An 18323-nucleotide genomic window follows, 5' to 3' on the forward strand; every position below is an offset into this window, starting at 1 on the left:
GTATGGAAAATTACTGTCAATTAAGACAAACTGGACCAATAAACCAACTGACTGTAACAAGAGTCCAAGAGAAATGTTGTTTCTATTTGCCTTTAAAATCATGGCCATAACCAAGTACCCTGATTCAGAGATAACTTCAGAAACAATTTCTGGCTCTGAAGTTAATTTAGACCACCTCAGTACTTCCAGAAATAATCAATGAGGAACAACATTACTTATGGTAGCTCAGGATCAAAAACCAAATCTTTCCAAATGGAGAGTAAAAAGGGCATATGAAGCTAAAGAAGAAGGAGCCAGATCATGAAGGGCATGATAAGCTATACCAAAGGAATCAAGATCACTAAGATAGAGAGCAATGGGACCGCCTGTTTTCATTGCTGTCATTGGCTGAACCCAGGAACCCTGAAGTCATTATTACACAGAGATACTCAGATCATAGAATTGCAAAGCTTCATCTCAACGTTCCCATAAATGTGAGTCACATACATTTGTAAATATTACTAACCATGGGGTAAATTAAAAATCTGTATCGCTGAAAAAAAATCTCTTCCAAGAATTTAAAGGACACAGAAATTTGTAAAGTACATTTTTACTTCCAAACTTCTCATCCTAAAACAATAAATAAATAAATAAATAAACTTCTCATCCTAACCCTACCTTCCAATGTTATTTACTATTAATGATATTTTTAGCATATTGTTTAGGGTATACTCATACATAAATTGATATGCAAATAGGTTCCTTCTGTTTTTATTTAAGTCAAGGCAAAATTTGCTTTTTCCTATCAATAGGGCCATAAATCACTTGTTCTCTAGATATATAGTTTTACCTGTCTGGGTTTAATGTTCACATGATTATAATTTATCATTTAATAGGCACTAATAGGCATCTACATTAGCTGTGGATTTTCAGCACAATAAACCAGCTTATTATACATATATGTATATGTTTTAATTTGTCCAATTACTTTGTTAGAACACTTTCCTAAAATTGGAATTGGTAGGCAAAAGGTATACAGAATTCAAATTTTGAGTAATATATGCAAAATTCCCCCTGAATGTAGAGACGGTCTTCATCAATCTCCTTTTTCAGTATTTGTAGGTGAGAGTGCTCTATTTGCTACTAATACAATCACAAGAATTACATATCAGTATTTTCAATCTTTGACAATGTGATATTTCTAAGAAATTGTTTTTCCTCTGTTATGACTTAATCATCTACATATATCCTTATCAGTCATTTAATCATTTTAATTTCCTCTTTATGTTCTTTTTTCTTATTAGTGTCTTTGTAACCAATTTGCAACAGCTCATTCATGATTAAGTGTGCTAACCTTTCGGTTGCTGGGTATTACAGATGAAATGTCATAGAGTTTTCCCCCATTTATTTCACTGAGATGTTTATTTTTTTAATTACACAGAAGTTACACATTAAAACACATTAAAACCTTTTTGTTGTTGTTGCTTTTTTTTTTTTTAAGAGAAAAGCAATGGGAAATCATTGAAGGATTTAACATGAGAAATAAAGATAATGTTTACTTTCATAGAGAATCAATTGGGAAATGAACTGGCAAGGACCAAGTGTAGATTTAGGCTGATTAAATAATCCAGCCATGAGAAGGTACTAGGTTAGAGCATGGTGGTGGCAATAGTGGTGGGTAGAGAAATCACGGGAACATTTGTGCCATCGATTCTATGAGATTTGGTTGTTGGTTGAATTACGGGAGTTAGTGGGGATTAAACTACTGTTTTATTTCGGGGTGTTATCTATTTAGTTATATTTGCAACTGAAACCTGAAGATTTAGCCAGCATTAGTGTTCTTCATAAAAGGAGTGAGGGAAAGGAGAGGGTAAGAAACAATGAACCGAAACAGGATCACGAGACACCTGAATATGAATAAAGAGGCCATCATTGATTAGAACTTCTAGAAGCATTTATAAATCAACTCTAGATCAGATTTATGTTTCTGTACATTTTAATTACAAATCAAATGATCTCTGAAAGCTGTGGCTTTAAGTAGCTAATGTATGTAAAGTTTTGTCACACAGGAAGGATCTTGAAAGGAAATAAATTGATATCTCAAATAGAATTATCAAATACATTTGTTATAAAGGGCAGGGTATAGAAGAACTTTAAGGGATACTGCAACACTCTAGCTAATAACTGTAGAGGAGTTTTTCCTACCTCAGAGGGGATGAAAGGAGAAAGTACTGGGGTGGCCAAAAAGTTTGTTCTGCAGCAGCTTACCAATCCAAACAAACTTTTTGGCCAACCCAAGTTAGCCAGCTCCACAGAGCTGTGAGGTCACTTGAAGGGAGCTGTGTGCTTAGGTGAAGGGACTTAGGCTTCAGGGGCCTCACCAGCTGAGACCTGAAATGCACCACAATCCACATGCCCAGTCTTCTCCAGCTACTGCTTCCCACGGGCCGCCAGAAGCCAGAACGCCTTTGATGTTGTCCAGGAACAGAGAAAGGTGAAAAGTCCCTCTAAAGGAGCAAGCAGAGACTTCCCAGCATGCTTCACCTTTGTATCTTTTCTATGGGAAAAACGTTCTCAGCCCAGCACAGGAGACACATACACACCACCCAGCAGCACTACAACATGCAAGCACGTGACAAAACGCGGTCGAGAACTAACTCCTACTCCCCGGATGCTGCTGAACTGTGGTGCTGGAGGAGACTCTCGAGAGTCCCTTGGTCAGCAAGGAGGGCAAACTAATCAATCCTAAAGGAAATCAACCCTGAATATTCACTGGAAGGACTGATATTGAAGCTGAAGCTCCAATACTTTGGCCACCTGATGCAAACTGCCAACTCATTAGGAAAGACCCTGATGCTTTAAAGATTGAGGGCAGGAGGAGAAGGGGGTGGCAGAGGATGAGATGGTTGGATGGCATCAATGACTCAATCAACATGAGTTTGAGTAAACTCTGGGAGATAGTGAAGGACAGGAAAGCCTAGCATGCTGCAGTCCATGGGGTCACAGTCAGACAGAACTTAGCAACTGAACATCAACAATGACCCCTTGTCACTTACAGGCTGTAAAGCCTCTCCGTGACAGCATTTCATCAGCATGTTTCCAGGCAATGCATCTCCCTCTTGATCTTAATAGAATTCATTTCAGTGACATCATTTTATAAAAGATCAGTCTTTGGCTTTTAAACTATGTAATATGAATAAACTCCAGTACTCTTGCCTGGAAAATCCCATGGACGGAGGAGCCTGGTAGGCTGCAGTCCATGGGGTCTCGAAGAGTCGGACAAGACTGAGCGACTTCACTTTCACTTTTAACTTTTATGCATTGGAGAAGGAAATGGCAACCCACTCCAGTGTTCTTGCCTGGAGAATCCCAGGGACGGGGTTGCAGAGAGTCGGACACAACTGAAGTGACTTAGCAGTAGCAATATAAATAAACAAATTTGATCCTACCATAGAATTAAACTATAAATAATAAATTAATTTATTAACTAAACAAGAATGAAAAGGCAGACTATGTTTCTGTGAGTATAGGATCAATACTTTGAGAGAGAATGATGGGAGAAATTATCTGAAAGTTTAGCATTTTATTAGCATGAAGGAAAAGAATTTCTACTTTGCCTGCTCCGTGATCTCATATAAAGAATTTTTTAAATGTATCTAAGAATTACAATTGTAATGGAATTAATTACATTACTGTGGATTATGTTATAGTTTACAAAGCTTTGACACCATACCATGTGGTTCTCAACTACTGAAAAGTTGTTGTTGTTGTTTAGTGGCTAAGTCCTGTCCAACTCTTTTGTGACCCCAGGGACTGTAGCCCACCAGGCTCCTCTGTTCATGCAATTTCCCAGGCAAGAATACTGGAGAAGGGGCCAACTCCTTCTTTAGGGTATCTTCCAAACCCAGGGATCAAACCTGCATCTCCTGCATTGGCAGGTGAGTTCTCTACCACTGAGCCGGGGGGGGGGAACATGAAAGGGAAAAGGAACATACTACATACTATCCTTGAGAAGTTGAGTTGTTTGCTGAAGGTTACATAGCTAATAAGTGATGTAGTCAAGATAAGTGAATTTAGTCAAGAACTAAATTCACCTGTATTCACTAAAATATGTGACCATAACATGGGACAAATTCTAAGTTAAAATGTCTCAATTTCCCATTTATTTACCCCATGGCAACTTTTCAATGTTCTGTCATACCTATCATTTTCCTTGTTTTCTTTTTAAGACATGTCCAAAGATAAATTAAATATTAAATATTTAACAACCTCAAATCCAGATCCAAGTATCTTCACCTGATAAATAAAGAGGGCTCTGACAAACTCATGGATTCCTCAGCTTTTTGACTCTGTCAATGCTATTTCAATTTCCTTTACCTTTTAAGTTGATCAAAAAATCTTTTTTAGAAATGACTTTTTCCCCCAGAGTAAAATGTATTCCAAGACTGGTGGAGAACAGACTATTAATCTCTTCACTTTATTGACCTACTTCAGTTTCAGCTCATTAAACACAGACAGCTTCAATGATCAAAAGAAAACGAACAAAATGTAACTTGGTCTAAACCTTACCAAATAAGAGAGTTGTTCAAAAAGCAAATAAATCTGAACAGGTAATTTAATATTGACAGTCTCCCATTTAAAGAGTATATATGCAATGAATAAGGACATCCAGAAATAATTTCTATGTTCATTTGATCAATGAAGTCACACTCTAGTTATGCTTTTTATCCAACTCTCTTCTCAGTTCTTAGCTTCTCCCAAAATGAATACTATACTGAAGGACTTATGCCAACTAAAGTCCCTTGAAACTATGAGACAAGGAAAAAGAAAAGCCTATGAGCTCTAAAAAGATAGCTACCAAAGATCACTTCATTATATTGCCATATAGAATCATTAAAAAGTAAAGTAAATCTAGTTATCATAGCACAGGTAATTACCCTAAAATTACCTCTTTAGGGTAATTCAAAACCATTACCCTAAAAAGGGCAATAAACCCTTTAAATTATAAAACAAGAAATGTTTACTAGCTTTTAAATATGACTGTATTTGAAACATATTTAAGTTAATAGCTAGACCATATCAAAATGTGCATATCTCATTAGCACTGATTTAAGTAATCCTTCTACTTAAGTAAAATTTCCTAAAACTAATTCTAAGAAATATCCTAAATACATAACCAACCACAGTTTATACAGAAAAAATTTTTTCTAAGATATCATTAAAAAGTCTTGGAGCCTAGATGAGTAGTTCTAAAATTAGCACTATTAGAATACTTTAGAGACAAGTTATACCTCTACCATGTATCATGTTTTGTGATTTAACAGCAGTTATTTTCTTGCTTCTTCTGAAAGCCTGTGGTCACTCAACTTAGTCATACGGTATCTGGACCCCAAGTCAGTGTCCTGTAGTAAAGGATCTTCCCGGCTTAGGAATAATTCCACAGTCAAGTCATTTGTACTTTCTCCCAGTGTGGAATTAACAAGGGTAGGAGATGGAAAAACTGAGTCATTTTCTAGCTCCTTACTATCAATTTTCCTGTGAAAAGAAATAATTTTGCAAAACGTATATTCAAATAAAACACAAATCAGCTAATCCACAGCCAGATGTAAATCATAGTTGGTCACCTTTATTTTTCTCCATTCTTCCAACTATAAATCAATTAACATTCTAAGAGATCAGTCACACTATCTACATGATGATATCAATTGCAAATGAACCCCTTAGAGGTTAAATAATCTTCCTTCCCTTTCAGAGCATTTAAGGAATTCTTCTAGACATTTGTTTGGCAATTCATTTACTCTGTTTCAAAAATGTTAGCTAAGATAGATAAAAATGTCTTTAAATTTAAACAAAAGCATTAGGTCACTTTTTTATGCCAGAGTTACATAAGAAGATATTAACTCTATGTAAACAATTTATTCAACAACACAACTAAGCCCAGATCAGAATATATTTTTAAAAACTTCACCGCCTATATTTCTCATTCTATTAATACCAGGCATAAAATAATAATTGAACACAATAAATTGAGCCTATTGAGTAACTAGAAATATAAGATTACTTCTAAAAATTAAAATTGACTTATTAAGTTTGGCCTAATCACAGGACAACAACAACAACAAAAACAATCATAATTCCTGCTCTCAAGTAGCCTATAGTTTAGCAGAAGGCAAGACATACATTTAAAATCGGTATTGCTACTTCGAGTCCCAACCTTATACTGGCAATAACTAAATACTAATGTGTATGTGGTGAGAGAGGGTTTTAGGTTTGGTCAAGGAAAAGAAGGGCCTCAAGATGACAATGAGCTTTATTTGGGTCCCACTTTAACAGGCTGCATGAGAAGAGATGCAGCAAGACAGGGGTGTAGGACCACCACCCAGAAGAGGAAAAAAGAACGCAAGGAAAATCCCAGCAAGACGGAAATTGCAGGGAGAGAAGGGGGTGACAGAGGATGAGATAGTTAGATGGCATCACTGACTCAATGGACATGAGTTTGAGCAAACTCCAGGAAAGAATGAAGGACAGTGAAGCCCAGTGTGTTGCAGTCCTTGAGGTCACGAAAAGTCAGACACGACGGAGCTTCTGAACAGCAACAACTCCTGTGTCCAGGTGATGTTGCTTCACACAAGATGTGAAGTCTCTGAGTAAAGAGCTTCAAGAGCAGCAGCAACCTGGGATCTTTTTTAGCCCCAGAGTTTATGAATGGCTAGCCAATGAGTTCAGCTTTGTGAGGTATACAAGGCAGGCAGGCCCTAAAGGACTAAAAATATGTTTACTTTTGCTATATTTAAAGCAATTGGATATGTAAAATTCTGAATTTGGCACTGGTAGGCTTTGGACTAATGGTCCCAACAAGTTAGGAAGAAGTAAAACACATAGGGGCCAGTTTTTAACCCATTTATATAACACCATAAAACATTTTTTAAAAAATCACTGTATCAGTAGAATCTTGAATGTTATGAACTGACTTCTAGAGTTTAACTGAAGAATCAGAGAGGTTTAAAAGATTAAATAAGAAGTTCCTTGAAGCTTTGGGCTTCCTGGTGGCTCAGCTGGTAAAGAATCTGCCTGCAATGCAGAAGACCTGGGTTTGATCCCTAGGTTGGGAAGATCCCCTGGAGAAGGGAAAGGCTCCCCACTCCAGTATTCTGACCTGGAGAATTCTACAGACTGTTCCATGGGGTCACAAAGGGTCGGACATGACCCACTGACTTTCACTTACTTACTCACTTGAAGCTTCACTAAAGTATTCAACAGACATTTCAACTCCTATTCTGTGTCAGGCATGTTCTGAGCACCAGATATTCTCCAGTGAACATGGTACACAGCTGGACTGCATCCATAATCAGCAGGCCCAGTGCAAAAGGGAAACACGGGACGCTCTATTCAAACCCCAAGATGGACAGAGCAGAGCGTTAAGCCAAGCATGGTGCCCTTCTGAGTGGGGGACCCCGTATGACTGCACAGGTTTCATGTCCAGAAACCCAGCTTCAGGAGACATTTTCTAGCCTCGCCATGCACACAATCCAGTGGGAAAAGATCAACAATAAAAAGGAAAGAAACACAGCACCATGACAGGTGCCATGAAAGAAACAAAGGGGAACAGAATTCGATGACCCATGAGAAGGAAGTGCGTGCGTTCCACGCACTCAGTCGTGTTTGACTCTATGCAACCCCAGGGACTGTAGCCCACCAGGCTCCACCATCCATGGGATTTTCCAGTCAAGAATACTAGAATGGGTTGCCATTTCCTCCTTCAGGGGATCTTCCTGACCCAGGGATTGAACCCAGGCCTCCTGCATCTCCTGCACTGAGGCACCAGGGAAGCCCAAACCTGAGCAAGGCCTCTCTAAGAGCTGACACTGAAGCTGAGACCTGAGGCTTGCAAACCAACCAGCTATACAATGTGCTTGCATAACGGATTCATAGGTTAGACACTTATGCCAATGGTTCTCAACCAGGATGATACTGCTGCTTCTAGGTCATCTGGCAATGTTTAGAGACATCTCTGATTATCTGAAATGGAGAGGGCAAGGCATTGCTACTGGCATCCAGGAAGGTAAAGGTCAGGGAAGTTTCTAAGCACCTGATAATACATAGGACAGCACCTCCCTCCATGGCCAACAACAAAGAATTATCCAGTCCCACAGGTCAATGGTGCTGACACTGAAAAACACTAAAGCTGAATGAATGCAGATGATACGATTGCAAAGCTATGAATAAGGAAGGAGTTTGGCACATTTGCCTTTCATGTCTTTAGCCATGTGATTTTATGATAGCAAATACTGGAAACCTGTATTTCCAATAGCAATAGAGAATTTAATTAAGTGTACAGTAGAATCATAGTCTCTAAAAAATATATATTTGGAAGGATATTTATCATTGGAAAAGGTGTGTTACAAAGAAACATAAAGTGATCCTATGCTCACTCAAAAATTATGTATGTGCTAAGCAGAGGATTGATGAGGGTGTTAAAAAGATAATTCAAAGGGGTTTTCGTGGTTATTTCTGGATGGTATAATTATTTTTGCTTTCTTTGTACTTTTCAATATTTTAAACTTTCAAGAGAATATAGATTATTTCATAAAACCATGAAGTACAAAAATCTCGTTTTCTTTCTATAAAGGTGCATTATACATGCAACTTACATGATAGCTGTATGTGAACCTGATAAGGCTAATCAAAAGCTGCGTTAATTTTCTGTGATTCACAGAAGAATGACTAATTATTTAAGGATGATTTTAGCAGTATAATTGATAAAATTTGAGATTTCTAAAACTGAAAAACAGAAGAGAGCACAATTGCTTTTGTCTTTTCTTCTAACTGAAGGTGAGGCTTTTATAAAAGAAAGGAAGATATGGACAATGGCTACTCCATTAAAATAAATTGCTCTTGTTAGTTAACTGAGTACACTGGATTTCATGTTTGCAATACATTTCAACAAAGCATATGAATGAAGTGTCTCATGATTCTATTTTAACAAAATGGATTTGTGGTTTTCTTGAACAGTTATATCAAGAGGCCACTGATTTATAAATCATGCCTGTTTAGGAGTAGCATCTGGCTGTTGAAATGTTTCTCTTGGTCTTACACTAGTTAATAATAAAAGAAATGCTATATAAACCAAGGTTTTCTTATCAGACAAGCCAAATTTCATGTTCTAGAAAGTCCTAGCAAGCTAGAATCATGGTTGGGGGGAGCATATAATTATAAAATGCCATTTTCAAGTTCCTTAAATGGCGCCCCTCCTTCAGGCCAATTACACAAATATGGAACGTTAGACACTTGGCATAAAGGGGGATGGAGAGGGGATGGGGGTGCACACGTTTACATTTGTTAGTAAACTGACTATGAAGGAAGAGGATGTGATTAATACAATTCAGGCTCTGACGGACAGTCATGATCTATGGCCCTAAAGTAGAAAATCATACTCACTTCCCCATTATTAAGGTTCACTAAAAGACTGAATAAAAGAAAGAAAAAAAAGAAAGAAACATATCATCTTCTTAGACATCAAAGCACATACTAGATTTTCCAGAGGAGAAAGCTCCAAGTTCCCCTGACACTGGAACTAAGCCTTGATGTTTACAACTCAACAGAGACAACCTGCTCAAAATAAGACAGCAGTGATGCTCAACAGAGACAACCTGCTCAAAATAAGACAGCAGTGATGGGACAGACACCCGAGACCTGTGATGCAGCAGGATGGCCACAAGGATGCTCTCCAACCACAAAACGACTAAACATCCCCTCTTCTGACCAACAAGCGTGACTACTGCTTCTACATTAAAGGCAACTGCTCTCATCTTTTTGTTTAAATTGGGGTTTAGTTGTTTTACAACGTTGTGTTGGTTTTTGCTGTAAAATGGAGTGAATCAGCTGTATGTATACACGTACCCCTTCCCTCCCGAACCTTCCTCCCACTCCCCTACCTCACCCCTCTAGGTCACCACAGAGCACCGAGCTGAGTTTCCTGGGCCATAGAGCAGGTTCCCACTAGCTAGCTATTTTACTCATGCACTCCCCTCATCCTAATCTTCCTAACACCTAGGTAAGTTATGAAGACGCCCAACTCCTGAATTGCCCTGCTTCCTTAAACCCTTGTAATCACCCAGCACAAGGCCAGATCCTATAATAGGCCCCTCTCAACTGCCTCTTACCAAGGCACGCACACCTCCTGAGCTGCATGATCTCCCCTGCTGCGGCAAGTAAGACCTAGTTTGTTTGACTCTCATCTTGTTTCTTGCGGTTCTTGGCTGGTAAGTTTCAATACAGGGCAATCCTGATATTAGTAATCGGCCTTTGCGTCAGTCTGGGGGTCCCTCTCATGGCTTTGGATCACCATAACCATGCTGCGTAGGCAGCAAAAGGGGTCGTTAGTTCACAAAAAGCAAGGGTCCCAGTTTGAGATTACTGTCAGTGAGTGACTGTGGCCACCAGCCAGCTAACTGTGTGATGGCCTAAGCCACCTCACCCACACTCCTCCGCCTCTCTGGATATATACACCAGGTGGCTCTGGGTGTTACTGTGAGCAGTGGCACAGTGCACTTAGAGTTCCCCTTAGTCCACAGAAAGAAACAGAATACTCCCCATAACCTAACAGATACCATTACTATTTCAGATAGCTTTCTTTCTTATAGTTTCCATTAGTTCACAAAAAGAAACAAAACAAAACATTCACCATAATCCAATAAATACCATCTCAGATAGGTTTCTTTGAGTTTCCATTAGTTCATGAAAAGAAACAAAATTTTCACCATAACCTAATAAGTATCATTTCAGATAGAAACATATTTCCCAATTTTAGAAACAATCATGTGACTTTTTTTCATGTGTGACTTTTAAAAAACTAGTTATTTTTTTTTTAAAGTTCTGATTTATAGACATCCAAAACTAAAATTTCACCCTTAAAGGTCAAGTCCAGTTACAATCAGGACACTAAATAAAAAACTGTAATAACAGCAACGCATTTTTTGAGCACTTACTATGTGCCTGGATTCATGCTATTTTACATACATGTATTATTTCATTCCATTTATGCAACAAGCCTTTAAGAACCAATATCCCCATTTTACAGGTGAGAAAACAGAGGTTCAAAAAGGCTAACTGATTTACCTCAGTCACAGAGCTACAGGTGCCAGGGCCTAGTTTTGAATCCAAATGTCTATGATTCCAAACTCTAAGATCACCAGGTAGATTGTTTCTCCTGGGCATGAGTATACATTACTGACCTTGAAGACAATATAAGATTGGATTATAATGAAAGCAGTTAAAAAATATAAACAAACTATAGAGCACTATTTAAAGTGTCTGATAATATTAGAATTTAATATTGCCACACCAAGTTTTTTACTATCCCATTTACAGCCAAAGCTACCAAGAAAGAAGTCACCTTGCACAAGCTACTCTCTGTATCAAGGAATATACACATTTAAAAAACTAGCTGGTATATAAATTATCTGAAGGTAGCCTTGGATTTTTATAAGCTTCTCCTTTCTAAATTATCTTCTTTAAAAAAAGGAAAATAATGCATGTGTGAACAATACCTGTGTGAAGAGAAATTTCAATGGGAAAACATTATCCCTCCTCCCCAATAAACAAAAATAAAAGAACCTTTAAAAGACACTTTCACTAACAGTTCTTTTCTGAACAAAATAAACAAGAGCAAAGGGCACCTTGACTACTACTTAGGAAATAAAATCAGAACACAGGAAAATCTGTAATTCTAATCACATTTACACCTTCTCTCCTTTTTTACATTTCTCATCCAAACATCCTTAGGAGCTCAATAGGCTTAAAAGAATTGGAGCAGGGTAGAGAACAAAGGTGAGTGGAATCTGAGAAAGAGCTTAAATGGCTGTTCTCACCCTTTTAGTAATTTCAAATTGGGTAACATAGCTTTCAGAAGATTTAAAAGTCACAAATATAGGATTAAATGGTAAGAACTTATTCTACCTGCTTATATTTTTTAAATGGCATTTTGGCCAGGCATCTCAGGAATTAACCACTTGTAGACAAGAAATGCAAGAAAGCACTAAAAAAAATTTAACTTTCAAGGAAAACAAATATCAAATTTAAATGAACTAGCTTTAGTCAATAAAAGTCTATGTGCTAAACACATGTACTTGCTAACAAGAATATTAATATTTCTATTCTTATGTGAGAATGACTATGTCGATATTAACTATGTTTTCTCTTGAGATTGAGGGCAATTTTAGAAAATAAGGTTCAACTACTATACTCAATCAAATTAAATGTTATAGATCATATATAAATACAAAAATAAAGAAAAGCATTTATGAGTCATGTGGTATGTGTAATTCACTCAAATGGGGGAATGAAAAAAAATTAGTGGAAAGATAAGAGACATCAATGTTTAAAGAAAGTTTAATGTAATTATTCAAATAAAAAATAATAATAGAGAAACAAAGAATTCAAAATTATATCGAATTCAGATGTGAGTGTTTGTTATTCGGTGATTCTGATTCAGAATAATACTTTCATGTGACTTTTTCTTACTGCAAATGTCAAAGGAATTCAGCACTTCTTTTCAGCAGCACAACTGATGTCCCTAAGAGTTCAGCCCTGCATGGACCCCTCAGTAGGCACTGCTATGACCCCACCATTGTCTTAAGTCACAGATAAAGTACTAACAATGCGGAAACAAACCAGAATGTCTTAGAAAAGAAGATGCCTGCCATCCTGGCTCTTTTTTGTGCCATGTGTATCAAACACAAATAAGTACAACGATTTCCTTCTACTGTAGGGCCCAGCTTCAGTTTCTGTAAAATGTTATGCCAGTGACTGATACTCTGCAAAGTTCTTCTTCTAAAGAGATGAAACACACAGGGTTCTAGAATTGCAATACCTTCTAGTCACTGTATTACATTTAGCAAGTACCAGAAACACCGAGATACGAGAGGGGTGGAGAAATCAAGTCCTTAACCGTCCACATTTGTGAACATATCAGCCAAAATTATGGGGTGGGGGGCAAAATCTAGTAATTCAGCTGAGGATTTCATGCCCAATGAAATGCCACGCCCCCATCCCCGCCGCCCCAACACACAGAGTCACTTAAGCTGCTTTAGCTACTGTCTAGTGAGGTTTCGTTTTGTTTTGTTTTTTAATGAAACAAATGCACTGAAATAAAACGACCGGTTTTACAAAGGGGGTGGTATCCTTTGAGGACAGAACTGCCCTAAGCTGAGAGCATCTATACTGTTTCAACTAGTAAAAGTGCCTAGCACCGAACAGGTATCCAAATACATATTTGTGTGTTTGTTTAAAAAACTAGTCATGTAAGCTAAAATGGATTCACCGTGCCCAACGGCTCAGATTTTCCTTGTGGGATGACTCTAGAACGGAGTTGATAAGCAGCAAAGAAATCAAGCGAAAGAGCTACGGCTCCCCAGTGCTAGCAGCAAGTCTCACCCTACACAGGCAAACAGAACAGATGTAGACCCAAGCATCCTCCACAAATAAACTGTCCAGCCAATAAGCTCACAGCATTTGGCAATTAGCCTCGTAATTAAGTGCACTGCTCCAGTAAGATCTTAACTCCAGACACCTGCTGTTGCGTTTAACAACTAAGATCTATTTTTCCAGACCGAATGTTACTGGAAATCCGCCGGCAGAAGCACTGAGGGAGCGCCGAATAGCGGATAAGGGTGCAGGCGCACGCGAGCAGCAGAATCGATACTCGCCGCATTCACTGTATTCCTGCCCCTTCAGTCTCTGTCTGGTAGATCTCGCCCGTGTTAAGTGGCTCCCCAGTGCACTCTGATCGCCTGTTGCCAGCACATCGTTCAGGCGTTGCAACTACGCAGTGGTTCCGAGAGGCACAGTGAGTTGGTTCCTGCAAGGAGGGACTGGATGCCCGGGCGTAAAGAGGGGGTGCTCAGAGTTACACCAGGATGAGTGCATGGGGTCCGAGTCCTCATAACAGAGGAGACCGGCCGCCCTGGTCAGTACCCCATTCTCCAGCAAAGGAGGATAATGCAGGTTTGTGCTGTCAGTATCAAACTTGGAGCCACCAACCCAACTCCATCCACCGTGTGAGAAAGCAAACCGAGGCCCCCCGGCGGGGCACTAGGGAAGTTCCCACTCGTAACAGAATAGCGGTCAGGCAGCGCTGTCCCCCGCTGTCAGCTCTGCTGGCCTCTTGCAACGCGTCAGTGAGACTAACGGAGCCTGGCGGGAAGCGAACATCCGGAGCTCGACTCAGCCGCAGGCGGAGTGCTGGAGCTCCCGGAGCCGCGCTGCACTCGGGATGATCACACCGCCCTTCTCCCGGAGGCACCCTGTGCGGTCGGAGGATCTGAAAGGTCAGCTTCCCCCAGGAAAGGCCATCCCGAGAGGTTGGGCAGCGCAGGGTCCACGCTCCGGACGCCCCAGCCCTCGCCCAGGCTCCCAGCCCAGCGCCCACGGTCCGCGCCTTACCTGCCCGTGGCGAATCCGGCAGCCCCTTGACAGGTCCCACCAGGCGCCCCTGGAAAAGTTTCCGAACTTCTTCGCAGCTCTGCACGCCCTCGCTTCGGATAGACCCCACGAGAGCCAGCAGGAGGAGACAGCGAGAGCCCACGCGCCAGGTCTGCGCGTCCATCCTCGGTGTCCCGGTCACTCCTTCCCTCGCCGTGGAACCCACTCTCCCGGCGCGCCCGGCGCTGCAGGCGTTGGAAAAGGCTCGGCGGTGCGATCCGGCGGCGGGCGGGAGTCCAGCCGCTCTGGGACCCCGGCTTCACCTTCTCCTAAGGTGCCACGAGACAGATCGCGGTGTTCTCGGGCAGAGCGCCGCCGGGTCTCCCTCTCCGACGGGAGCGAGATGGCGCGGCGCGAGCGAGGACAACGGCAGGAGCCGCACGGAGCCCGCGAGCTTTCGGCTCTGGCTGTCGCCGCGGGCTGCACTGCCAGCTGCCAACCTGAGACTCGCCCGCGGGTCGCGCTCCGCGGACAGGCCCCGCCCCGTGGCTAAGCCACGCCCCCGCGCGACGCCACGGGCCGCACCCGCCCCGCTGCTGAGCCGCTGTCCACGCGGCCCTGGCTGGAGAAAGCCCAGAGCGGCGTTGCCTGGAGGAAACCCGACCTGCCTCTCCCCATCCATTCCTGGGACCAGCAGTCTGATGAAAAGAAGAGCTCAGAGAAGACAAGATACGAGAAATACCAACTAGAACGAAGATGAAATACTTCTCCATAAATCAAGGTCTTCAGTGCACAGGAATTTGTGTTTCAATTGCATGAAATGATATCTGGGCACAATACAAAATTAAAAAAAATTATACTTAAAGATCTCAATTGTGAGGCTCGATAGCACTTAGTTTTAAAAGAGTGTACAGGAGAAGCTATTTTTCAAAAATTGTTTTATGTTGCCACTTTGGAATATTTTTAGTTAGTATTACGATTTTGTGAAAGAATTTAGAAGTCATAAGAATTACATGTAAACAGTATAACGTCCTTGCTTTGACAGTAAAATCCAGCTTCTTCTCTTATTACCCGTTAGCATCATATTTTGCTTCTGTACTTTTTATCTATAAGGGCCGTTCTGAGCTTTACCACTTCTCTAATTTTAAAAACATTTCTCAAAGATTTATAAGGCAAAGTGCTCAGAAGAGTTTCTCATAAGCAAGAGACGAAAATGAAGACTTTAAACGATTTTAAAATGACAATGGAATTTTGTCAATTTACAAAAGGAATGCATTAGAAACCAAAAGCCAGAGGACCAAGGCGTATTTCTGAAATGTGACTGACTCAACATAAGCCTGTGAATGACAAGAGTGTTTCATCTTCTGTAGGCACCTGAAGTCCTCCTCCAGTAAAACAAAACTACTTAAAAGCATCAGGCCAGGGGAACTATAAATGCTCTAACCACTTAAAGGGAATTTATTCTCATATTTGAACTTTTGCCAAGAAATAGAGATGAATAATGTTGTCTTAGTTAAGTGTCATGAGACTTTTAATGACCAGTGATATCAAAGGCAGAGCTTTCAGCAGTAGATCGCTTGCTCTAAAACCATCCCAGGGCAATGGCTGAGATACTTCTTCAGGGAGATAGTGCTTACTTGGCTTTTGACGTCAATTCCACGAATACTAGATATTTTTTAAGATGCTTTCTCAATAAATGAGAATAAAAAAATAGCTTAAGTCAAGGACTTCAAGCAAAACTTTATATATGTATCCTGATGGGGGAAGGGTGGATACTAGCCCCATGAATCTTCTTCCTTAGCCACCAAGTGTGGAAAGACTGCTTGGAAGTCAGCTCTACCTACAAGAAAAAAAAGAATAACCATGAGAACGTGTACTGTGCTTAGATGCCAAACAATATTCTAAGTGCTTTTTAAGGGTACTAAGTCATTCATTTAATCTTTATAACAACCCTATAAAGTAGTTACCACTATCATCACTCTTTTACCGACGAGGTAACAGGCTCAGAGAGGTGCAGTGATTTGCCCAAGGCCAACATAGCTATTAAATGGTAGAACCAGAAATCAAACCCAGGCCTTGAAATCCAGAATGTTTGCTATTAACCATGGGCTCTCCACAACCACTCCATTCCATACCAAAGAACCTATTGGGTTACATTCAGTAAAATATGTTACTTATATGTTAAGTCCTTACATGTTACTATTAAGGCTAATAAGTCCCTAGGTTTTCCCTTTTTTAATGTTTATTTGATTTTGGCTGTGCTGGGTCTTCGTTGCCGAGCGCTGGCTTTCTCTAGTTTCCCCAAGCGGGGCCTACTCTCTGGTTGCTGTCGTGGGCTTCTCGTTGAAGTGGCTTCTCATTGCATGAGCTCTAGGGTGCAAGGGCTTCAGTAGTTGTGACACATGTGCCCAGATGCCCCGTGGTATGTGGGATCTTCCCAAACCAGGGATCAAACCCACATCCGCGGCATTGGCAGGTGGACTCTCAACCACTGGACCACACAGAAGTCCAAAATCCCTAGGTTTTTCCAGAACTTCTTTTTCTTTTTAACCAAGCTTTCTCCTTGATTGATTTGGTCATCACAGAGTAGCACTAAAAGGATCTCAGAGTTTACTTGGTCCAATTCATTCACTTGGAATCTCTAAAACAATCTGTCTTACGAGGGGAAAATCACAAACATTATTGAGAATTATTGGTGGTTCAGTGAAAACTAATCAACTTAGAAATATTGATTGAACATATCCTGTATTTTTAAGAAACCATACCCTAGGCATAATAGGAATTACAGAGGCATGTAAGCAAGCTCTCTTCTCCATGTTTTTGCAATTTATTTCAGCAGAATAATTAGATGGAAAGTTATATATAGAAATGGAGTAGGGTCTAATGAGAAAATAAATATGTTTAGTCCATGTAAAATGCCCCCACTTACAACAAATAATTATTTTATTTCTACCTCCTTATTCTCTACTGCTACCAACCATGGATGAACTTGAAGACAAACTTCCTTCTTCCAAACAGAATACAATACCAAAGTACCTTTTACATGAACACCCTAGAGCAAAACCTCTACACACTGTACTATAATCTTTTGATCAATTTACCTGTAAAGATTACAGATGAAGCAAGGAAGAATTTCTGTAATTTGATAGTGATAATGCCTCATTTTTCAAAGGTTATTCAATAAACATTTGTTGAATACCTTTTATATAATAGGCACTGTGTTTTGCTTTTGAAATACTCTTAGAAGAATCTCTAAACGGTCATTATTTAAAATACACTTTAGTATTCTTCTAAATGTAAAGCTGCTAAGTAACCATTTACAGTGTGTTAACTCAACACTTCATAAAGGGGAATAAAGAAACTCCAACATGGTTTAGGAGATCTGATGATACTACATCACCCTCCAATATGACTATCAATTTAGGCTAGTACCGGCCACTAAAGCTCACCCTCAGAAACTGGTTGAAGTGTACTCCTGTGACCAATCAAAATTAATAGTCAATATTTTTAAAGGGGTCACAGGTATTATTATCTCATTTAATGTTTCAACCACCTCATGAGACAGTTACTATTATACAACTCATGAGGAAACAGAAGTATGAAGAGACTAAATGGAAGCCAGGCGTGCCAGCTTCTGCCTTCCCTCAGCTGCCACCTCTCCTGCTCTGCACACCAGACACCTGCTTTGTGGCCCCTTGACTCAGTCCACATCATATATTGGTAGAAACCCTAGTACTCCCTGCTCTTCCTTTGGTACACTCAGCAGACCTCATCTCTGTAGTGGTCCAGAGACCTGCAGTGGCTCCAACCCTGGCTCAACAGTACCTTCCTCCGCACCTGCCTGAGGTCCTACTTGCTCCTGCCACCTCCCTCGGTAAACTTTCGATCATGAGAACTGTATTGTAAGGGCTAAAATTCCATGT

At 40.2% G+C, this 18323-nt stretch overlaps 1 protein-coding gene across 1 annotated transcript in view; it reads right to left on the minus strand.

Moving 5' to 3' along the window:
* GPC5 (glypican 5) overlaps window positions 1-14913 on the minus strand; it is a 1486194-nt gene extending 1471281 nt beyond the window's left edge. The window contains exon 1 of the mRNA XM_070471523.1: window positions 14422-14913. Within this exon, the coding sequence (XP_070327624.1) occupies window positions 14422-14584 (163 nt within the window). The 5' untranslated portion in view covers window positions 14585-14913. The remainder of the gene's footprint in view (window positions 1-14421) is intronic.
* Between the last annotated feature and the right edge of the window lie 3410 nt (window positions 14914-18323).

Source organism: Odocoileus virginianus, chromosome 8 (assembly GCF_023699985.2).
Source record: "Odocoileus virginianus isolate 20LAN1187 ecotype Illinois chromosome 8, Ovbor_1.2, whole genome shotgun sequence".
Lineage (NCBI taxonomy): Eukaryota > Metazoa > Chordata > Mammalia > Artiodactyla > Cervidae > Odocoileus > Odocoileus virginianus.